Source organism: Coregonus lavaretus (assembly GCF_964263955.1).
Source record: "Coregonus lavaretus genome assembly, chromosome: 38".
Classification (NCBI taxonomy): domain Eukaryota; kingdom Metazoa; phylum Chordata; class Actinopteri; order Salmoniformes; family Salmonidae; genus Coregonus; species Coregonus lavaretus.
This window is the reverse complement of record NC_140025.1, coordinates 15,925,921-15,951,030: the sequence shown is the minus strand read 5'-3', so window position 1 is coordinate 15,951,030 and position 25,110 is coordinate 15,925,921. Positions and strand designations below refer to the sequence as shown.

General features: G+C 43.1%; 1 protein-coding gene across 13 annotated transcripts in view; it reads right to left on the bottom strand.

The window, feature by feature from the left end:
* Positions 1-25,110, bottom strand: part of LOC311112188 (muscleblind-like protein 2a) — a 73,055-nt gene that overhangs the window by 32,714 nt on the left and 15,231 nt on the right. For 7 of the 13 annotated variants that reach the window (XM_084155201.1, XM_084155208.1, XM_084155207.1 and 4 more), the window contains exon 1: positions 23,899-24,163. In XM_084155201.1, the coding sequence (XP_084011327.1) occupies positions 23,899-24,072 (174 nt within the window). In that variant the 5' untranslated portion in view covers positions 24,073-24,163. Of the gene's footprint in view, positions 1-23,898; positions 24,771-25,110 lie in introns of those variants that run through there. The other 6 variants (XM_084155203.1, XM_084155204.1, XM_084155211.1 and 3 more) reach the window with 1 other exon arrangement.

Here is a 25,110-nt window from a genome sequence, read left to right as displayed (position 1 = left end):
TTCACACCCCTTGACTAATTCCATATTTTTTTCTCAAACATCTACACACAATACCCATAATGACACAGTGAAAAAAAAAAAGTGTTTACATTTTTGCAAATGAAATACATAAATATCTCATTTACATAAGCATTCAACCCCCTGAGTCAATACATGTTAGAATCACCTTTGTCAGCAATTACAGCTGTGAGTCTTTCTGGATAAATCTCTAACCTGGATTATACAATATTTGCGCATTCTTTTTTTAAATTCTTCAATCTCTGTCAACTTGGTTGTTGATCATTGCTAGACAGCCATTTTCAAGTCTTGCCATAGAATTTCAAGCAGATTTAAGTCAAAACTTTAACTAGGCCACTCAGGAACATTCAATGTCGTCTTGGTAAGCAACTTCAGTGTAGATTTGGCCTTGTGTTTTAGGTTATTGTCCTGCTGAAAGGTGAATTTATCTCCCAGTGTCTGTTGGAAGCAGACAACCAGGACTTCGCCGGTGCTTACCACTATTCCATTTATTTGTATTTTTAAAAAACTCCCTAGTCCTTGCCAATGACAAGCATACCCATAACATGATGCAGTCACCACCATGCTTGAAAATATGAAGAGTTGTACTCAGTGATGTGTTGTGTTGGATTTGCCCCAAACATAACTCTTTGTATTCAGGACAAAGTTAATTTCTTTGCCACATTTTTTGCAGTTTTACTTCAGTGCCTTATTACAAACTCAACGCATGTTTTGGAATATTTGTATTCTGTACAGGCTTCCTTCTTTTCACGCTGTCATTTAGGTTAGTATTGTGGAGTAACTACAATGTTGTTTATCCATCCTCAGTTTTCTCCTATCACAGCCATTAAACTCTGTAACTGTTTTAAAGTCACCATTGGCCTCATGGTGAAATCCCTGAGCGGTTTCCTTCCTCTCCGGCAACTGAGTTAGGAAGGATGCCTGTATCTTTGTAGTGACTGGGTGTATAGATACACCATCCAAAGTGTAATTAATGACTCTAAAGTGATATTCTATGTCTGCTTTATTTTAATTTTTTTACCCATCTACCAATAAGTGACCTTCTTTGCGAGGCATCGGAAAACCTCCCTGGTCTTTGTGGTTGAATTTGAGTTTGAAATTCACTGCCTGACTGAGGGACCTTACAGATAATTGTATGTGTGGGGTACAGAGATGAGGTAGTTATCCAAAAAGCATGTTAAACACTATTATTGCACATAGTGTGAGTCCATGGAACATATTGTGACTTGTTAAGCAAATGTTTTCTCCTGAACTTATTTAGGTTTGCCATAACAAAGGGGTTGAATACTTATTGACGCAAGACATTTCAGCTTTACATTTTTTATTAATTCCACTTTCACATTATGGGGAACTGTGTGTAGGCTAGTGAGACAAAATCTAAATTTAATCAATTTTAAATTCAGGCTGTAACACAACAAATTGTGGAAAAAGTCAAGTGGTATGAATACTTTCTGAAGGCACTGTAACTCTCACATGTTAGATGCCTTTAATCAAGACTCTAGAATTTCAATTGATAGTCTAAAAAACATCAGTCACACCAGGGAGCCTCTGCAGGTACTCCTCACACTCAAACCATAAAAACCACAAACTTTGCACTTATTTTTATTCATTTCAACAAGGAATTCATTCAATTACGTTGTTTTTTGTTTTGTTTTTTTCTCTGCCTCCTTGATTTTACCTTTTTATGTTTTGAGTACATGCTTAATTCTATAGCCAAGTAATTTTTTCTCTTACGCGCCGGCCACCATTCACCCAAGCCTGAGCGCAGACCCTCACACTGCTTTTCTAGATTCATACAGTAAAACTGAATTCACATTTGTACATAAAACGCTACATCTTCTTTTCTCCAATCCTCTGAGGCTATTGATAGCGTGTTGAGTGTTTCAGAGTGATGTAAATCCATAGCCCAGACCAAGGGGGATAATGAGATGGAGGGGTTGGAGGGAGGAATGGAGGGATGAGGTGGAGGGAGAGCAGGAGCCGATCTATTCATCAAAGCCCCTTTCCAACACACTCAGCAAATGGATGAGCATAGATGCGTCCCAAATCGCACATCATTCCCTATTTAGTGTACTACATACCCATAGGGCTCCAGTCAAAAGTAGTGCAATAGGGTGACATTTGGGACGCAGACCAGGAAATCTGTAATATGGGAGACACGGCTGACGCAGGCCAGTGTGTCCAAGGTTACAGTGTTGGGTTGTGTTATGGGCCTTTTCTATTATTTGCAATTCACTGAAGGAGAATGCTGTATTAGTGAATCACTCTCAGACTACGAAGTGGCGCTTATAAACAAGACATGATATCAGTCATCCATATGCATTGAAGTAGCACCATATTCCAGCCTCTGGTCAAAAGTAGTGCAGGTAGGGAATAGGGTGCCATTTAGACACCCTGATGAAGGATGTCATCCGGTAATGTAAAGAAAGAACCATTTTTTTCCATCAACATCAACTGCCCTTCAAGAGTGGCTTAGTATATGTGACTCATTTCAGGAAACTAGGCCTATGTCGCATGTCTCTACTTCACAGAAGAGCCATTTGAACGTATTTTTTTTTTTCATGTGCCTTAATAACAAACTTGTATGTCATCTGTAAATACAAATAAAATTGTTAAAATTATGAGCCTAGTTGGTTTAGCCACGGAAAAAAGACTGGAACCTTACCGCTAGCCATGATTGGCTGAGATAATGGATGAGCTGGACATGCCGAGAGATGAGTTTGGATTGGTCTGCCATGTAACACGCTTCTGTCTATAACATGAGCTGGTCAGTATGTGATGGTAATCCTTTCTAACGCAGCTTTTTTAAAAGATATCACGTAGTAGAACTGCATAAAAGTGTTCTCCACTTTCTGGAGTACCGAGTTTTGAACTCAGTAGAATTAGAGTATGATAGCTAAGGATTGATTGCCGTTTGATTGCAAATATGCAGAGGGAGTTGAAAAGAGAACACACAGAAGGCTATTGTATAAAACACCTGTCTCCAGATTACATCTTCCAACTAAGGCCAACCATGGCATCCGTGAGAGAGAGGGAGAAGCGTCCATCCATGTATACGGGTAAGAGAGTCTAGCTAGCTACATTTTCAGATATTACGCGTTTCTAATTTTGTCAGAAAGTCGTTTTCATTTCAAGTTAAAGCGTACTGTTAGCCATCTAGCTAACGTTAGCTGGCTGGCTCGCTAGCTAACGTTATGTTTATGATCTGTGTAGTAATAGTATTTGTATCTCAGAGCCATTTGCATTGCTGGTTATAGCCTATGTTAGCTAGATAGTTAACATTGAACCTGGTTGGTTAGCTACATGCAGATTCATGCAGGGTAGTAACGTTATGAGTTGGGATTATGGTTAATTGCTTAGCTAGCTAACTACATGTCTAAACAAAAAACTCCACTATGCAAGTAACCATTTCAATAGAATGTTCATGATGTCACTGCGACAACTATCGATTGACGTATCTGGTCAATTTGCTCTGGCTATCTACTCCGATTTCAGAGCACTCTCGTCTGAGTTTGCCAGAGCGCAGAATAACTGACAAATTTACAAACGCTCAACACCTGTTGAATATGGCCGGTGTCATTAAACGTTCGCAAAAAAATGTTGCCAGCAGCACAGTTAGTCACCAACGCTCTGGATAACATAAAAACAGCCTAACCAGCTCTGCTAGGGCGAGTAAAATGGTCAGTGAGCTGTTCTTGTGTCTGGAAGTAGTTAGCAAGCTAGCCAACGTTAGCTTGGGTGCTTGACTGCTGTTAGGTCAGAACGCTCGGATCAACCCTACTCCTCAGCCAGAGCGTCCAGTGTGAGCTCTGAATGCTCCCAGAGCGAAAAGCTCTGAATTTACAAATGGACAATCTGACAATGCTCTGAGTTTACGAACACCCAGAGCGCACTCTGAGTGCACTCTGGCACTCCAGATTGAATTTACGAACACACCCGTAGTATAAACCAGCCTTTAGTCTTGAAATCTTGGTTGTTTAGTACATGGCCTCATGTGAATCCTTAAAGAGATGGGTGGGGCTAAGGTTTAAGAGGGTGTGAACGATGCTGAATGGGTGTAGCCAAAGAAGAACTCTCCAGTAGGTTTACCTAAACATTCAAGGGCCACTTTCTCGAAAGTGAGGTTACAAGTTTATCAACTTTCAAAGCAGAATTACTTTCCCATTGTTCATCAACTGTAGAGTATGATATACCATTTTCTAACTCTGAGTCTCTACTTTTATCCAATGTAAAAAAAAAAACAATTTCAAATGTTGCTACATAAGACCGAATCGAGCCGGTCGGTCACATTCTCACATAGCCTTAATTCATGCAACTTGCTTAGGCATATACCATTTCCTCTACCCTGTGCATTGCTGTCATCTATCTATAATATGGCACTTTTTATCCAAAGCAACTTGCATTACAGTGAGTGCATCTTTATTATGTTTATGTGACCCTACAGAAACTGAACACACAATCTGGGCATTGCTAGTATTACCCTTACCAACTGAGCCACACAGGACCACAGGAGTAAGAGTGAGCGGGGAGACTCCTTGTGCGAGCATGCCAACCAAGTGAGGGCAGAATGCATACAACATGTTGTTTTCTGGTTGGGATAGTGTGGCCCCCTGGTGACAGATTTCTCCCTGTATAGCTGAACTCAAAAGCATCTCAGGGCTTAGAGACGCAGTGGCACCTCCTCTTCAGGGCCATGTTCATAAGGCATCAAAAAACATGAAACAGACTGAAACAGGGAGGGACTACCTTGTTTTCCTTTGCAAAGTATTTTAAAATGATGCATGCCCTAATGAACACGACCCAGAGGTAGGTAGGTAGCTAGGTAGGTAGGTATGTACTGTATGTAGGCTCTCCGGTGATGTGGGCCGCAGGCTCTAAATATAAGCCCAAGGTTGCCTCGCGTTACAGGAAGTGAATTAGAGCCCAAGTGCGATGACTCACACAAGCCGCTCAAGTGGAACTAGCACACCTTTTCTCTACACAGTTAGTACCGTCAGCATACACACACGCCGGAATCCCCAAGCCAACATTCCTGTATCGGAATAGAGGGAGAGTGGAGCAGAGCGAGAGAGCCCCCCACCCACTGTAGAACAACATACGGGTGAATAGAGGGAGCGTGGGGCAGAGAGAGAGACAGAGTTTGTGTTTCTATGAGTATTCATAAAGCCTGTCTAACAACAGAGACAATAAATTAGTCTCATCTGATCATTTGTTAATGAATGTCAATGTTGAATTGCATCAGTCTCTATTAAACGATGACAAATGGAAGAATAAGAGCTTAGAATCCCTGCGTCACCGAAAGAACACACACTCTCGCTCCATCCCTCCACCCTCCTACCTCTCCCTCCCTCCCTCACACCTACTTCACCCTCCCGCCCTTGGTCCCGCCTACCTCTCCCTGCCTTCCTCCCTCACTCCTTACACCTACCTCTCCCTCCCTCCCTCCCTTACTCCTAGGATAGATATAATTACTACAAATACAAATGTTAAACACACCTCCATGAGTTGTAATGGACTGCAACAGTATATGCACTGCCAATTTGTGTGTCCCCCATCACCACCAGTACTCCCATCCATCTTTCCCTCCCTCTGTACACCCTTCTCTACCTCCATGGGGTTATCTGAGTCTGGGACAGTGTGTAGGCGTCTCAAATGGTACCCTATTCCCTATATAGTGCACTACTTCTGACTAGAACCCATGGTGCTCTGGTCAAAAGTAGTGTACTATTAAGGGAATAGGGTGCCTTTGGGATACAGGCAGTTTGGAGGCCCTGACCCTGTGTGCGCTGCCAATTAGTGGGCCCCACCTGTCGCCGCGGGTTAGTGGCGCAGGCATCTGCTGGGTGTGAAATTGCCCATCTCAATTTCGTCCCTGAACTCTGCATGCCCCCCCATCCAACCATCCAACCGTGCCCCTACCATCAGCAGGATCTCTAGCCTGCCCTGGATTGGCCCTGACCTTTACCACACGACCATACACTGGGAGGGGAGGAAAGGCATGCTGCAGATAGCCTACTGCAGATAGCCTACTGCAGATAGCCTACTGCTGGTGTATATGGTGCACTTGGTCATATCATTAGTGCAAACCAGTGCAAAACATTTTGCAATGAAAACAAGTGTATTTTCTATTGGACAAGTTCAGGTAGTCCCTCCCCATTTTAGTCAGTTTTATTCCTTTTGGTTTCTAGTGAATACAACCCTGGAGTGTGTAGAGCACTGGAGAACATGGAAAACACTGGCGTTGACTGAAAGGCATCTCAACCTCGCAGGTCGAACCAAATCACTATAATAACGACTGGTCTAATCTAGTATTTGTACTTGTCAGTTACGTAATTACGAGGTACTTTGTTCATGGTCAAATCATGGCCTCTGTAATCATTGGATCATTTTCCACGATTTAAATGCATGTGCACAGCGCAGACTTTGACAGATTAACTTTATGTGATAGGATAGGATAACAAGGCAACAGTAAACATGTCGTTCCCCACGAATGATGCAGGACCCCCCCTTGGGCTAATTGAGATATCGCGTGTGACTAACAGTTAATTACTATAGCTCCCGCCTTGTGCCAATCAGTGTAATTTTGTAAATGCCGAATCTCTATGGCAAGACGCATCATTCACCCAAGTTTCGTCAAAATCGGGCCAGTGCCGTCTGCGATATTGTGTGTGACGAACGTACATACGGAGACAGATCCACAGTCCTCTCCCCAATTTCATCGTGGGGGACAATTATGAAACGTGACCTAACGGTTTACATGTTCAGCGATTGGAACCGTTGTAAATCATTCCCTGACGGATACATTGTGTGTGTGTCCCAAATAGCACCCTATTCCTTAAATATAGTGCACTACTTCAGATCAGTCCTATGGGTCGTGGTCAAAGGGAATAGGGTGCCATTTGGGACGCAGACATTGCGTGGTATGGTTGTTTGCAAGTCAAGGGAGTTTTCAAGGTAAGATTTAGTGGGCAAGAAAGAAAACACCAGCTCATTACACGGTGCTATTTTGGTGGCCCCCACATCTCTGGTGCACTGCAGACACACACGATAAATTAGGTAGACTCCACATTAACAGCGCGTTGGGTGCCCAACACTGCAACCCACGGTCAGTATGATAACAGAAAGGTGGGGTGTATTCATTAGCTCTGCAACGTAAAACATTATTATTGGACAAATTCGGGTAGGTCCCACCACGTTTGCTTTCGTTTGATTAATTTACATTTACATTTTAGTCATTTAGCAGACGCTCTTATCCAGAGCGACTTACAGTTAGTGAGAGCATACATTTTTCATACAGGCCCCCCGTGGGAATCGAACCCACAACCCTGGCGTTGCAAGCGCCATGCTCTACCAACTGAGCTACAGGAGGCTAGGAATTGCATTCCAATGAGTTTAAATGTATAGTTAAGTTCAGCCTACAGGCAGTACAGACCTTTGAATTCTATTTTTTTTAAAAGGTCCAACAGCCATTTTTATCTCATTATCAGAATCCTTTCTGGGTAACAATTAAGTACCTTACTGTGAATGTTTTCAATTAAAATGGTCAAAAAGAAACAGAAATACTGTAGCATCTTAGCAAAGAGCAATTTCTCAAGAAACACATTTGCTAGGACTGTCTGGGAGTGGTCTGACTGGGGAGAGGAAATCTGAAAACTAGCCGTTATTAGCAGAGAGGTTTGGAACTCTTTCTAATTGACTAACTAATTTACCACTTGGTAATGTCACCAGGCAGGCCAAAACTCCATCCGACCAAAACAGGCTGAAATTTCAGGTGGTCATTTCAAACAGCTCTTACATTAAAAGGGCATTATCATAATTTTCACAGTATTATTCCGAACTCATAGTGTGGAAATACAGTATATAAAACACAGGAAAATCACTTTTTTTGACTGCACCCCCCGACATTCCCAGAAGAGTGAAAGAGGAAATAATTTTGTCTCTTATCTATACAGACAAGTCAGACAAGTCATTCACTCGGCTAGTGATAAGTAATCTATTTAGGTCTCTTCCCTGTCTTTATCATATCAGGCTGTCTGACAGCACAGCTTTAGTCTGCATTCCAAATAGCTGGGTTTCTCAACTCCACTATATGTACAGTGCCTTCAGAAAGCATTTACACCCCTGGACTTTTTATACATTTTGTTAGGTTACAAGGTGGGATTAAAATGGAATTATTTGTAATTCTTTGTCAACGATCTACACAAAATACTATGTAATGTCAAAGTGGAAGAAACATTTCTGAAATATGTCAAAAATATATGAAAACGTTAGCTTTCATAATACATGTTACAATCACCTTTGGCAGTGATTACAGCTGTGAGTCTTTCTGGGTAAGTCTCTAAGAACTTTGCACACCTGGATTGTACAATGTTTGCAAAATTCTTTATTCTTCAAGCTCTGTTAAGTTGGTTGTTGATCATTGCTAGACAGCCATTTTCAAGTCTTGCCATACAGCGCATTCGGAAAGTATTCAGACCCCTTGACTTTTTTCAGATTTTGTGACATTACAGCCTTATTCTCAAATGGATTAAATTATTTTTTCCCCCCTCAATATACACACAATACCCCATAATGACAAAGTGAAAACAGGTTTATATTCAAATGTATAAAAATAAATACATTCAGAAATACCTTATTTACATAAGTATTCAGACCCTTTGCTATGAGACTCGAAATTGAGCATAGGTGCATCCTGTTTCCATTGCTCATCCTTGAGATGTTTCTACAACTTCATTGGAGTTCACCTGTGGTAAATTCAATTGATTGGACATGATTTGGAAAGGCACACACCTGTCTATATAAGGTCCCACAGTTGACAGCGCACGTCAGAGCATAAACCAAGCCATGAGGTCAAAGGAATTGTCCGAGGCGCTCCGAGACAGGATTTATATGTCGAGGCACAGATCGGGGGAAGGGTACCAAAACATTTCTGCAGCATTGAAGGTCCCCAAGAACACAGTGGCCTCCATCATTCTTAAATGGAAGAAGTTTGGAACCACCAAGACTCTTCCTAGAGCTGGCTACCCGGCCAAACTAAGCAAATCGGGGGAGAAGGGCCTTGGTCAGGGAGGTGACCAAGAACACTATGGTCACTCTGACAGAGTTCCAGAGTTCCTCTGTGGAGATGGGAGAACCTTCCAGAAGGACAACCATCTCTGCAGCACTCCACCAATCAGGCCTTTATGGTAGTGGCCAGGTGGAAGCCACTCCTCTGTAAAAAAGCACATGACAGCCCGCTTGGAGTTTGCCAAAAGGCACCTAAAAGGACTCAGACCATAAGAAACAAGATTCTCTGGTCTGATGAAACCAAGATTGAACTCTTTGGCCTGAATGCCAAGCGTCATGCCTGGAGGAAACCTGGCACCATCCCTATGGTGAAGCATGGTGGTGGCAACATCATGCTTTGGGGATGTTTTTCAGCGGCAGGGACTGGGAGACTAGTCAGGATAAAGGTAAAGTTTAACGGAGAAAACTACAGAGAGATCCTTAATGAAAACCTGCTCCAAAGCGCTCAGGACCTCAGCCTGGGGCGAAGGTTCACCTTCCAACAGGACAACGCCCGTAAGCACACAGCCAAGACAACGCAGGAGTGGCTTCGGGACAAGTCTCTGAATGTCCTTGAGTGGCCCAGCCAGAGCCAGGACTTGAACCTGATCTAACATCTCTGGAGAGACCTGAAAATAGCTGTGCAGCGACGCTCCCCATCCAACCTGACAGAGCATGAGAGGATCTGCAGAGAAGAATGATCTGTTTCTTTATTTGCAAACATTTCTAAAAACCTGTTTTTGCTTTGTCATTATGGGATATTGTGTGTAGACTGATGAGAAAAAAAAACAATTTAATCCATTTTAGAATAAGGCTGTAACGTAACAAAAGGTTGAAAAAGTCAAGGGGTCTGAATACACTAGATTTCCAAGCCGATTTAAGTCAAAATGTAACTAGGCCACTCAGGAACATTCAATGTCGTCTTGGTAAGCAACTCCACTGTATATTTGGCCTTGTGTTTTAGGTTACTGTCCTACTGAAAGGTGAATTTGTTTACCAGTGTCTGTTGGAAAGCAGACTGAACCAGGACTTCCTCTCGGATTTTGCCTGTGCTTAGCTCTATTTGGTTTCTTTTTATCCTAAAAAACATCCTAGTCCTTGTTGATGACAAGCATACCCATAACATTATGAAGCCACCAACATGCCTGAAAATATGAAGTGGTACTCAGTGATGTGTGTTGGATTTGCCCCAAACATAACGCTTTGTATTCAGGACAAAGTGAAATTCTTTGCCACATTTTCTGCAGTTTTACTTTAGTGCCTTATTGCAAACAGGATGCATGTTTTGGAATATTTTTATTCTGTACAGGCCTCATGCAACTTATTACATGACTTGTTAAGCAAATGTTTACTCCTGAACTTATTTAGGCTTGCCATAACAAAGGGGTTAAAAACGACAGTGCAGATCTAGCGGCCACTATTGGCTGCCTAGGCTAGCTGCGTCCCAAATGGCACCCTATTCCCTATATAGTGCACTACTTCTGACCTGCGCCCTATGGTAGTAGTTCACTATAAAGGGAGTAGGGTGCCAATTGGGATGCCCCACAGTCACAGAAGCCAGCTGAGCCAAGCGTCACACTAGCCCCAGTCCCCGCTACACCAGCCCCTGCATGGCCCTAAAGGTTACCAGTCAAATTAGTTGGTGGGGATTGTGTCTAAGATGTTATTTTATTTTTTTAAGGCCAATTAAAAGGATGCCTGTGGCTCATTAAAGGGACTCCATCCTCTCTGAAGACAGCTGTGGCTGCCTGTCTCCTAGCTGCTCCTAGAGTGGTTACATTCTGTATCACCAGATCCCAAGGCTCGTTTACCACTATGTGCTACACTCACAACACACAACGAGGAAAACAAAGTACCTAGGTGGAGTATAGGCGAACAGTTGTTATGTCATTGTCAAGTGGGTCATTGTACCAATCGAGTAATTTAGTCCCCCCCCCAATTTTTATATATATATATATATATATATATATATATATATATATATATATATATATATATATATATATATATATATATATATATATATATACACTGCTCAAAAAAATAAAGGGAACACTAACATTACACATCCTAGATCTGAATGAATGAAATAATCTTATTAAATACTTTTTCTTTACATAGTTGAATGTGCTGACAACAAAATCACACAACAATTATCAATGGAAATCAAATTTATCAACCAATGGAGGTCTGGATTTGGAGTCACCCTCAAAATTAAAGTGGAAAACCACACTACAGGCTGATCCAACTTTGATGTAATGTCCTTAAAACAAGTCAAAATGAGGCTCAGTAGTGTGTGTGGCCTCCAAGTGCCTGTATGACCTCCCTACAACGCCTGGGCATGCTCCTGATGAGGTGGCGGATGGTCTCCTGAGGGATCTCCTCCCAGACCTGGACTAAAGCATCCGCCAACTCCTGGACAGTCTGTGGTGCAACGTGGCGTTGGTGGATGGAGCGAGACATGATGTCCCAGATGTGCTCAATTGGATTCAGGTCTGGGGAACGGGCGGGCCAGTCCATAGCATCAATGCCTTCCTCTTGCAGGAACTGCTGACACACTCCAGCCACATGAGGTCTAGCATTGTCTTGCATTAGGAGGAACCCAGGGCCAACCGCACCAGCATATGGTCTCACAAGGGGTCTGAGGATCTCATCTCGGTACCTAATGGCAGTCAGTCTACCTCTGGCGAGCACATGGAGGGCTGTGCGGCCCCCCAAAGAAATGCCACCCCACACCATGACTGACCCACCGCCAAACCGGTCATGCTGGAGGATGTTGCAGGCAGCAGAACGTTCTCCACGGCGTCTCCAGACTCTGTCAAGTCTGTCACATGTGCTCAGTGTGAACCTGCTTTCATCTGTGAAGAGCACAGGGCGCCAGAGGCGAATTTGCCAATCTTGGTATTCTCTGGCAAATGCCAAACGTCCTGTACGGTGTTGGGCTGTAAGCACAACCCCCACCTGTGGACGTCGGGCCCTCATACCACCCTCATGGAATCTGTTTCTGACTGTTTGAGCAGACACATGCACATTTTTGGCCTGCTGGAGGTAATTTTGCAGGGCTCTGGCAGTGTTCCTCCTGCTCCTCCTTGCACAAAGGCAGAGGTAGCAGTCCTGCTGCTGAGTTGTTGCCCTCCTACGGCCTCCTCCACGTCTCCTGATGTACTGGCCTGTCTCCTGGTAGCGCCTCCATGCTCTGGACACTACGCTGACAGACACAGCAAACCTTCTTGTCACAGCTCGTATTGATGTGCCATCCTGGATGAGCTGCACTACCTGAGCCACTTGTGTGGGTTGTAGACTCCGTTTCATGCTACCACTAGAGTGAAAGCACCGCCAGCATTCAAAAGTGACCAAAAATCAGCCAGGAAGCATAGGAACTGAGAAGTGGTCTGTGGTCACCACCTGCAAAACCAGTCCTTTATTGGGGGTGTCTTGCTAATTGCCTATAATTTCCACCTGTTGTCTATTCCATTTGCACAACAGCATGTGAAATGTATTGTCAATCAGTGTTGCTTCCTAAGTTGACAGTTTGATTTCACAGAAGTGTGATTGACTTGGAGTTACATTGTGTTTTTTAAGTGTTCCCTTTATTTTTTTGAGCAGTGTGGAGAACAAGTATTTGATAACCTGAAAAATCGGCAGTGTTTCTTACTTACAAAGCATGTAGAAGTCTGTAATTTTTATCATAGGTACACTTCAACTGTGAGAGACGGAATCTAAAACAAAAATCCAGAAAATCACATTGTATGATTTTTAAGATATTAATTTGCATTTTTAGATTCCGTCTCTCACAGTTGAAGTGTACCTATGATAAAAATTACAGACCTCTACATGCTTTGTAAGTAGGAAAACCTGAAAAATCGGCAGTGTATCAAATACTTGTTCTCCCCACTGTACATACACAATATTTATTTAGCAAAATGTAAAGTTGTGTAATAAAAAGCACATGTTCAACTTCATAACAAATATGTTTCCCCATCTCAAGAGGTTAAATAAATAAATAAATAAAATACTATAAAAGTGACAGGGTTGAGTGGAACTGGGTTGACAATTTCATCTTAAAATCAGCCTTGTGACAGGGGGGATGGAAGCTTGTTGTGTGCAATATCAAGGGGAAATGGAATGCAAGCCTAAAGATGCACTCTCTAAATGTTTGTATCATTTCAGCCAGTGGTTTTGAAAGTGGTGCTTACAAGCCAAGTGGTCCCCGTATTTTGTGTACTAAAAAAATCTGATCAACGTTTATTGGTCACGTACACAGATGATCTCGCAGGTGCAGCGAAAAGCTTGTTCTAACTTTAACAGCGCAGTAATACCTAGTGAATACGTTTTTTAAATAAAAATACAATACATACAGATATTTCCTTCTTTTTTTAAAGAAATATCAGAATGAGCAATGTACAGTATGGAAACATTATTAAAGTCACCCGTGTTCAAGGACTTTATATACATAAGGCAGCAGTCTCTAAGGTGCAGAGTAAAGTACCAGGTGGTAACCGGCTAGAACAGTGACTAAGGTTAAGGGCAGGGTACTGGGTGGAGGCCGGCGAGTGGTGACTGTTTAACAGTCTGATGGGCCTGGAGATAGAAGCCGTTTCTCAGTCTCAGCTTTGATACACCTGTACCATCTCCGCCTTCTAGATGGTGGCGGGGTGAACAAGCTGTGGCTCAGGTCCTTGATGATCTATGTCAAATTCTGTACTAGGTCATCCATTTCGTATGATGTTATGTCCTGCAAAATTATATACATTTTTTGTTGGAATTCGTTTGATATGTTACGAATCCAATTCGTACTATATAGCTATGTTTCCATCCATTTGGCGACAGATTTGCATGCGAATATTCTAAAATCCTCAAATAAAATATGCTATTTTTCCCACCAGTGGTCTGTTTCAACCAAACCGACATCAGTGAGTGATGACATTTCAACTCTACAGATAGTTTTGTCACAAAAACTAAATTGCAAATGTGCCTACTCAGGTCTTGACATGTGTACTCTAGCACAGTGGTTCCCAAACTGTGGGGCACGCCCCCTATATATACACACACACACAGTGCCTTCGGAAAGTATTCAGACCCCTTGACTTTTTCCACATTGTTACGTTACAGCCTTATTCTAAAATTGATTAAGTTGTTTTTTTCCCCATCAACCTACACACAATACCCCATAATGACAAAGCAAAAACTGTAGTTTTTTTGCTAATTTATCATTTTAAAAAAACAAAGAAACTGTAATAGCACATTTACATAAGTATTCAAACCCTTTACTCAGAGAAGCACCTTTGCCAGTGATTACAGCATTGAGTCTTCTTGGGTATGACGCTACAAGCTTGGTACATCTGTATTTGGGGAGTTTCTCCCATTCTTCTCTGCAGATCCTCTCAAGCTCTGTGAGGTTGGAGGGGGTGCGTTCCTGCACAGCTATTTTCAGGTCTCTCCAGAGATTTTCGACCGTGTTCAAGTCCGGGCCCTGGCTGGGCCACTCAAGGACATTCAGAGACTTGTCCCGAAGCCACTCCTGCGTTGTCTTGGCTGTGTGCTTAGGGTCGTTGTCCTGTTGGAAGTTGAACCTTAACCCCAGTCTGAGGTCATGAGCGCTCTGGAGCAGGTTTTCATCAAGGATCTCTGTACTTTAATCCATACTAGTCTCCCAGTCCCTGCCGCTGAAAAACATCCCCACAGCATGATGCTGCCACCACCATGCTTCACTATAGGGATGGTGCCAGGTTTCTTTCAGACGTGACGCTTGGCATTCAGGCCAAAGAGTTCAATCTTGGTTTCATCAGACCAGAGAATCTTGCTTCTCATAGTCAGAGTCTGTAGGTGCCTTTTGGCAAACTCCAAGCGGGCTGTCATGTGCCTTTTACTGAGGAGTGGCTTCCGTCTGGCCACTCTACCATAAAGCAATGGTTGGTGGAGTGCTGCAGAGATGGTTGTCCTTCTGGAGCTCTGTCAGAGTGACCATCGGGTTCTTGGTCACCTCCCCGATTGCTCAGTTTGGCCGGGCGGCCAGCTCTAGGAAGAGTGGTGATTCCAAACTTCTTCCATTTAAGAATGATGGGGGCCACTGTGTTCTTGGGGACCTTCAATGCTGCAGAAATGTTTTGGTACCCTTCCCCAGATCTGTGCCTCGACACAAGAAAATTCCTTCGACCTCATGGCTTGGTTTTTGCTCTGACATGCACTGTATCTTTCCAAATCATGTCCAATCAATTGAATTTATCACAGGTGGACTCCAATTTCTTTACTTTTTAACCTTTATTTAACTAGGCAAGTCAGTTAAGAACAAATTCTTTTTTACAATGGACGGCCTAGCTAGGCCAAACCCGGATGACGCTGGGCCAATTGTGCGCCGCCCTATGGGACTCCCAATCACGGCCGGATTGTGATACAGCCTGGAATCGAACCAGGGTCTGTAGTGACGCCTCTAGCACTGAGATGCAGTCGGGAGCCCTGTTGTAGAAACATCTCAAGGATCAATGGAAACAGGATGCATCTGAGATCAATTTTGAGTCTCATTGCAAAGGGTCTGAATACTTATGTAAATAATGTTTTTTTTTGTAATACATTTGCAGAAATTTCGAAAAACCTGTTCTCGCTTTGTCATCATGGCGTATTGTGTGTAGATTGATGAGGAAAACATTTTTCTTTAATCCATTTTAGAATAAGGCTGTAACGTAACAAAGTGGAAAAAGTCAAGGGGTCTGAATACTTTCCGAATGCACTAAGTCAAAACTGTAACTCAGCAACTCAGGTCTTCTTGATAAGCAACTCCAGTTGGCTTTGTGTTTTAGGTTATTGGCTTTGTGTTTTAGGTTATTGTGCAGCTGAAAGGGGAATTAATCTCCCAGTATCTGGTGGAAAGCAGACAGAACCAGGTTTTCCTATAGGACTTTGCCTGTGCTGAGCTCCATTCAGTTTATTTTTTATCCTGAAAAACTCCCCAGTCCTTAATGATTACAAGCATAACCATAACATGATGCAGCCACCGCTATGCTTGAAAATATGGAGAGTGGTACTCAGTAATCTGTTGTATTGGATTTGCCCCAGACACTTTGTATTCAGGACAAAAAGCTCATTGTTTTGCCACATATTCTGCAGTATTACTTTAGTGCCTTGATGCACACAGGATGCATGTTTTGGAATATTTGTATTCTGTACAGGCTTACTTCTTTTCACTCTGTCAATTTAGTTAGTATTGTGGAGTAACTACAGTAACTGTTGTTGATCGATCCTCAGTTTTCTCCTATCACAGCCATTAAACTCTGTAACTGTTTTAAAGTCACCATTCCTTCCTCTCCGGCAACTGAGTTAGGAAGGATGCCTGTATTTTTGTAGTGACTGGGTGTATTGATACAACAGCCAAAGTGTAATTAATGACTTCACCATGCTCAAAGAGATATTCAATGTCTGCTTTTTATTTCCCCCCATTTAACAATAGGTGCCCTTCTTTACAAGGCATTGTAAACCTCCCTGGTCTTTGTGGTTGAATCTGTGTTTGAAATTCACTGCTCGACTGAGGGACCTTACAGTTAATTGTATGTGTGGGGTACAGAGATGAGGTAGTCATTCAAAAATAAAATAAATCATGTTAAACACCATTATTGCACACAGAGTGAGTCCATGCAACTATTAAGCAAATGTTTTACTCCTTTACTTATTTAGGCTTGCCATAACAAAGGGGTGGAATACTTATTGACTCAAGACATTTCAGTTTTTAATTAATTTGTAAAAATTTCTAAAAAACATAATTCCACTTTGACATTGTGGGGTATTGTGTGTAGGCCAGCGACAAAAATGTAAATTTAATCAATTTTTAATTCAGGCTGTCACACAACAAAGTGTGGAAAAAGTCAAGGGGTGTGAATACTTTCTGAAGGCACTGTATGTCATAGAAGACTTCCAATCTTACATTGAAACAATTGAGTCTAGTCATAGGCAGTTGATTGAAGCACAACCATTATTTACATAATGAGAGAGAAGAGCCCTAATCCATGTCTGTGCCAAAAATTGTCACTGTGGACGTGTCTAGGGGTGTAACAGTACACGTATTCGTGCCAAATCATTCGGTACGGGGACCTCGGTTCGGTGCGCACTGTGAACCCGAATTAATACATTTTAAAAATATATACAAAATAAAAAACACTAGGCCTATAGGCTATGCCTACGGTGCGTTGTATGCCTCGAGTAAATCTGAGCTGAAAAAACATTTCAGGCTATTCCATTAAAACAACTACAGACTATGCATACGTTGTAATTAAAATTCTAATCTTAATTGCCACATTTCAAACTGTCTTTTTTTAAGCGCAGCTGGGAACTAGTTCTGTATGATGGCGAGTGGTTGGGTCGATAAACCAGGAGGATTCCATCAATGTTTCAATCTCCAGTTTGGGAACATTTTGGTTTCCCAGTAGATTACAACGGCGATGGACAAAGAGAGTATATCGCCACTGCTGAACGAGAATAGCTTACGCAGCTGCCAACACCTCAAACATGTTAACACATTTACACTGAATTCACCCAAGTATTCCTACCACCGGAGCAAGAGGGAAACACAAAAAAAACACCACAACTTCGTCTCACCACTGCATTCAAGCAGTGGATTCTGACAGAGACAAAGAAGCTCTAAGAGTGATAGGTATGTTTATAGCCGCGGATATGCGCCCATTCTCGGCGGTTGAGAAGAATAGGGGATTTCAGCACCTTGTAAAAGTGCTCAAGCCATGTTACGAACTTTTCCCTCTCGCACCCATTTCAGCAAACAGGTAGTAGCATACCCACCTCTATAAGGAGTGGGAAATGAGAAGTACTGTGCTACAGACACGACCCTTTTATGAGTCACAAGAACGCATATTTACATATTTTATTTTAGTGTTGTTGAGTAATTGTGTTGGTATTCCTGATGGTGCTCCCATCAGGCATTATATGACTCATGATCATATATGGAATCAGGAATACCAACACTTTGTATTTTCTTAAATAAACAACAATTAACTACAGTAACTGTTGGTATTTCATTTTCCCGCTGTACTGAAACCAAATCATAACCCCAAAACCAAAACTGCAATATGTACCGAACCGTGGGTTTGGTAAACTGTTATACCCCTAGACGTGTCAGTAACAGGCGACACTCAAGAACAACAGGCTATTCACTCACAGCCACTGTGACACAATCACATGACTCTGGAATTTATGTTTTCATAGACAGATACCTTCTGTCCTTCGTTGCTGTCCGCAATCCCCTCCTCCTCCTTCACGGTCATGGTTCCCTTGGTTAGCATCTTGGACAGTAGTTTAACTGTTGTCAGGTTAGTTCAAAGCAAACCAGTAGCCTCTCTCACAAAGCGTGAGAGGAGTAAGTGAGCCAACTTCGGCAAATTCTAAATTCAACACCGGATAACCGTTGTCAAGAAGGTGGCTCACCTTTTAGCCAGGTAAATTGCTATGGCAACACATCCTTCAGCTCTAACCTACTCTGGGGCAGGCTCACTCCAATTTATCCTGAATTTGTGTCTGTTAGCGCAAAGCAAACCTGGTTTTAAAACCCAAATTATTGTAAGGGACCGTTTTGCCTACAGTAATGATAACATATTGTGCCAGACACACAAAGTGCGTATGTGACACAGAAATTCTGTCCATCGGGAAGGAAAAGTACCTGAAAGGACGCATGCAATCCACGAGACGGTACGAAATGCTGAGAGCAGCAAGACAAAGTCACGACGGCATGGTGAACATAAACGATGCCTGTGACAGAATTCATTTCTCTTGCACTTCTTGTTAATGCAAAGCACACAGAGGAGGGAGAATGCAAAGCCTGCTGTTCATCCTGCCTCTGTAGGTGAATCGTGCCAGCGTTTATCTGGGCTCTGCTGCCAGTGCCTGACTGGCCTCTGTCTCAATGCCCATCCCCGTGTGCCCTCTTGGTCGGGTGACTAACCTCTCTCCGAGGTTACGCCTTTGAATGGATCCCTTCAGATCTCCCCGTGTCATGCCTCGCGCTACAGACAGGCCAGATAACCTTGTCACAGATGGGGTTGAGGAGGAGGATACAGGCAGGCAGACGCTCCAGATATAATGGGATGAGATTCATTCCGCTTGTCACGGGACGTCTTATTTGGGAGAGAAAGCCGGGTCAGGAGGAGCATCCGTTGTTCCAATTTGTTCCGTGCGTGGGAGAGAGCTCGGACTCTGACATTGGCCTGGTGGTGATGTCTCAACTGGCTCCCGAGGCACAGAAGGATATGCCTCGGAGGGACAGGTCAGCAGAACAGGGCTCCCCAGATAACCACCAGAATAACACTGAGCTTACAACGAGGGTTAGGAGGACACACCATTTCAACATAGATCATAGCCTTGCAGTTAGTTCCTTCATATCTGACTCAATAGCACTGTTCACATCTCAGTATCTGTTTTACACTTCGTAGTGAGTTTTAAAGAACAATAGCACCGCATTTAAATGTCAGTGACAAATCAAACATTTCAATGCAAACATTTCAATGCAGTTTGCATCTTGACAGCAAAACGTAGGCCAACACCCGGAGAACGGACGTCAGGTCCTTACGCGGCGCGATTACAAATCGATCCCAATTGGAGTCAGCTGTTAAACCATTAAGCTGTTGCAGGGTTTGACGGAGCCGGACAGCTGTAATAGACCACCAGTCAATTGGCCAATTGCTCTGCAATAACTCACAGTGGCTTTACAAATAACAAGGGGGTTGCCAAGAAAACAGCTGATGGCCCCATAAATACAATGCCAGTTTCAACGGCGAGTTGCCACTAAATGACGTAGAGCTGCCAAGACTCATGTAGTTATAGAGTGGTTATTGGGTTTGGTTCTGAACTGAAGTGGGCAGAATTCCACACATGCCAAGATGGAGGTGATCATTACAGATGATGACATTCACGATTTGCAAATGAAACGTATAGTATATTTGCCTTAAATATTGCTGGACAGAGATGTTGTATAATGTAGAACGCACATTGACCGTAACTCACACTCTTATAGGGTCAGTGACGGTGGGAACAGCACCAGAAAAATAGCAGACCCCCAGTGAGTTGCCAGTATTGGTATCATTTAAAAAGCGCAACTCACTCTTATGTGTGAAACTCGATCCGCTGCCTTTGACCCAAAGCATGACCTTGAAGACTGTGTTTAAACACTGCATAACCTTCTGTTGGTGTCCCTTTAAAATTGCTGCAATAGCTCACACTTTCACCTAAAAAGCTAAGGCATTGTGACGTATGACTATTGTTCGGCAAGATACCTGCTCCAGTTTCTCTGGTCATTCATCATTGTCACTGGGTAGGTTTATCGCAGCTACTGCTGCCACTGTCTTAAAAATAAGGTAGCCTGCACTCCACCATCCCCACTGCAGTAGTTCGCTGTGTAATGTTTTGTAAGGGGACCCGCTTTTAATACAAGGTTCTTATCAGGTTTTTGTCAGGTTCTTTCGGCTTGAAAGTTCTCAGATTTTTTTATATTTAATTTTAATTGATTCACTGTTGAATTATTGGATTACGTGGCAGCATGACTGCAGTATTGGCCTAGGTCTTTTCAATGTCTAAAACAAAATGTTTACATAGTGCAGAAAAAAAATCAGGATAATTAAATATAAAACATAAATCCTTGAATGCGCCAGGTAACACTTTATCTGGATAGTCCCAAGTAGATGGTTTGTAGATGTTCAATAAGTGTCAACAACATTTCAACTAACTATCCACTAAACCTAACCCTTATCCTAAACGTAACCCTTACCCTAGCCCTAACCCTTATTCGAAACCAAACCCTAACTCTTTCGTAACCGTCGCAAGCATTTGCTTATCAACAGATAGTCATACGATCAACACACTATCTGTAGATCATCTATATGTGACTATCCAAATAAAGTGTGACCATGCACAATGCAATCCTATTGCTATTACACCAACTGCTTGCATAAGCTAAATAAAGAAAAACATTCACCTTATTCAACATGTTGTTTTATGTGTAACAGCTGACACGTTCTAGAAATAGAACCATCGGACACCTCTACACCGATCAGATGTTGGTCACTAGTATAAAGGATGGACGTGGAATGGTAACAGAGCTACATGTATAAAAAACCCACCCACAACTGGTGGCAGAGATCACGACAGAAGACCTCAGACAAGCTTGACCTATAGAGCAAAGGTCAGACTCTGGCATTGCGTGGAGAACTGACACACTCTCTAATTTGAGCGCCTCCCCTGATGTCTACCATCTGAACGGCAAAATGTTGAAATCAGGTGTACTTACGTGATACTGTGGTATGGATGATCTATAGGGCATGTAGTTTACACATCTACCTGCTCCAGATTGAGTCACCTCATATTACAAAATTGTTACATAATATGGCCAAACTAATTTGCATCAACTGAATTGAGTGCATTCAGAAAGTATTCAGACCACTTGACTTTCTCCACATTTTGTTACGTTACAGCCTTATTCTAAAATGGATTAAATGCAGAGAAGAATGGGAGAACCTCCCCAAATACAGGTGTGCCAAGCTTGTAGCGTCATACCCAAGAAGACTCAAGGCTGTAATCACTGCCAAAGGTGCTTCAACAAAGTACTGAGTAAAGGGTCTGAATACTTATGTAAATGTGATCCGTTATTTATTTTTAATACACTTGCAAAAATGTCTAAAAACCTGTTTTTGCTTTGTCATTATGGGGTATTGTGTGTAGATTGATGAGAAAAAAAAAACACTTTAATCAATTTTAGAATAAGGCTGTAAGGTAAAATGTGGAAAAAGTCAAGGGGTCTGAATACTTTCCGAATGCACTGTATAAGCTACCTTCACTGGCTCTGAGCCATCTTCAACAGGCTCTTTTAAACTTACTATAACTAGGTAGTTGTTTACCAATGATTAGACCTATTCAAACCAGGATAAGCAAAGCCATTATGAAATAAATACCTGTTTGTAGGGAACTTAAGGGGTCTTCACTATGTAGTGCCCAATTTAAACATAAATCTGTCCCAATTCAATGCGCAAAGGATTTGGAGAGCGATACCACAGAAGCCCTTAGAAGAGGGGTGTCAAACTCAAATCACCGTAAGGGCCATATTGAAAATACACAAAATATATTTTAGAAAATGTTTTGCATACAACTGCGACCCTAACTGGCCCTTCTTTTAATGTCCATAAAAAATGTACATAGGATGTTGTGTATTTTAAAATAAAATTAAACATAAATAATATTTGTCCAGCCTTTGCTGCTATGCTTGCAGAGGTGCATAATATGCTACAACCCTAATCAAAAGGTATTAAAAAACTGCAAATAACAAAAATGTAAGTAGGTTGTTGTAACATTTAAACTTAAAACATGTTTTTCATTTTTCGCACTGCATGGATCACCGGTAGTTGAAAGCAGCTGTATGTCTTGCAGTTGAGTAGCCAGCCTAGGCTACTGCTCAGATGTTGCTGTAATAGGCCTACATCTTTCTCCTCTGCATGGTGTTTTGTTGCAGATTTAGTTTGTTTATTCATTGTCAAGCTTTAAAAACCAAAGCCCGACTGCAACATTTTAGTAGCCTAGGACTGTGGCATGTGTCCATGCACTTTCCCTCCGTTGCGCACTATAAATGGGACACACTTAAGCAGCACAATTTGGGAGTGCATTAGGCTGTACTTTCATAAACGGTTGACTCATCATACTCACGTGTCCTAATTTATACTCACATGTGAATCCTTTATCTAATAACTTTTTGACAACCAATATGACATTTTCTGTAGTACAGCAATGACCCGGTTCCTACAACACGCTTAAAATCAGTCAGTACCATTAAGGAAAACAGTTGGGGATGCTTCTAATGTTTAGTGATGACATGATACAGCACACTGGCTGGCTCATGGGTGGGTGTGTGGGTCTCTGAGAGGAGGTGTGTGTGTGTGGGTCTCTGAGAGGAGGTGTGTGTGTGTGTGTGTGGGTCTCTGAGAGGAGGTGTGTGTGTGTGTGTGGGTCTCTGAGAGGAGGTGTGTGTGTGTGTGTGGGTCTCTGAGAGGAGGTGTGTGTGTGTGTGTGTGTGTGTGGGTCTCTGAGAGGAGGTGTGTGTGTGTGTGTGTGGGTCTCTGAGAGGAGCTGTGTGTGTGTGTGGGTCTCTGAGAGGAGGTGTGTGTGTGTGTGTGTGTGGGTCTCAGAGGAGGTGTGTGTGTGTGGGTCTCAGAGGAGGTGTGTGTGTGGGTCTCTGAGAGGAGGTGTGTGTGTGTGTGTGTCTCTGAGAGGAGGTGTGTGTGTGTGTCTCAGAGGAGGTGTGTGTGTGTGTGTGTGTGTGTCTCAAAGGAGGTGTGTGTGTGTGTGTGTCTCAGAGGAGGTGTGTGTGTGTGTGTCTCAGAGGAGGTGTGTGTGTGTGTGTGTCTCAGAGGAGGTGTGTGTGTGTGGGTCTCTGAGAGGTGTGTGTGTGTGTCTCTGAGAGGAGGTGTGTGTGTGTGTCTCTGAGAGGAGGTGTGTGTGTGTCTCAGAGGAGGTGTTTGTGTGTGTGTGTGTCTCAGAGGAGGTGTGTGTGTGTGGGTCTCTGAGAGGAGGTGTGTGTGTGTGGGTCTCTGAGAGGAGGTGTGTGTGGGTCTCTGAGAGGAGGTGTGTGTGTGTGTGGGTCTAGGAAGAGGAATGTGTGTGACAATGCACTGCCTTTGGCGCACAGCACGGGCCGGATAGAAATGTATCACGGGCCGGATCCGGCCGGCGGGCCTTGTGTTTGACACATGTGCCTTAGAATAAATACTTCCCCTTTATATCTGCTCTGCTACTCTTCAATATGGATAAGCTCCAAGCGTTACAGCCGCCGGCCGAGCTGTGGTTGCTAGCATTCCTTACCTTTAGCGAGTCAAAGCAGGCAATCACCCTTCCATTCTCCACCTGGCAGCTTTTGGGCGGGTGCGCAAATTTGCATTCCTCGTCACTCCGCGAACATGTCCCCCTCTGGAACTGCCGGCACACCTCCAGCGTCAGCCATTTTGTGTCTCGCATCGAAGCAATATTTAAAGCCATAGCAATGCCGGGGGTGGGGTCGAGCTAGCCACTTGTTTTAGGAGAGGCTATACGCTAATGGCTCTTCAGTGTGCTAAAAAAACAACTAAAAGTGTAGCAAAAATAAAATGTGGGTCAGTGAAAGTCGTTTGCCCTTGCGGACTTCAGAGCAGCAGAGTTGGTGGACTTGCAACCCGGCCGTGGTCGCAGCTTGGGAGATGGCGGCTATCAGAGAAGCTGTCAATCAAGAGATGTCGCTCGTCAATCAGTTAGTCCCAGGTGCAGGCCACTGACAGGGCAACAGGGGCATGCTCAGAGGCAGGCTGGACTGACGGACCGTCCAAATGAGGTGGTAGTGGGAGGGAGGGGGGAGAACTGGTGCTATTTCGAGGGCGATGGCACTGCTTGGGAGAGAATATTAAGTGGGTGCAGACGGTGGGTTGGGTATTGACTAAACTTGTCCGAATGAGTCAGTCAGCACTCTGTGTTTTGGCAGAGTGGCTGGCCAGTTCTCCCAACCTCTGCAGTTAAATCTTTCCGCTTGGGTTTCTCTAGCACAACGACGGAGCCTGGTAAAGATGAGATGGTAGGGCAGGGGCTGAGGATGAGCTATCTTCTGTCACAGCAAGGGGGGGGAATGCTGCAGGCTTGGTGGTGGAGGCGCACGCAGGCAGCTTCAAGTAGGGATGTTGTCTGACAAGGCACTTTCTGTCAACGATCTGAGAGAGAGAGAGAGAGAGAGAGAGAGAGAGATTATTTTCAGAGAGAGTAGCTAAACAACTGCCTGAAGCATTAATGCAACAGTCTCAGTTTGTTTTATTTTATGCTAAAACGGTTTATGAAATAAACTGGAAACGTATTGCTGGGGACAGCATTATTTCCCCAAATATCCTTTCAAGAAGAGTGAACAATCAATCAGAAAACTCTAGAAAAAGAAATAAATGGCAATAAATCTACTGTTCACAAGATAACAAAGCTGTGAATGTGCTTAACCAATACAGACCCATAGGCAAAAGTATTCAGGGATTTTTCTGCCATTGTAATACTTGGGCGGGCCGC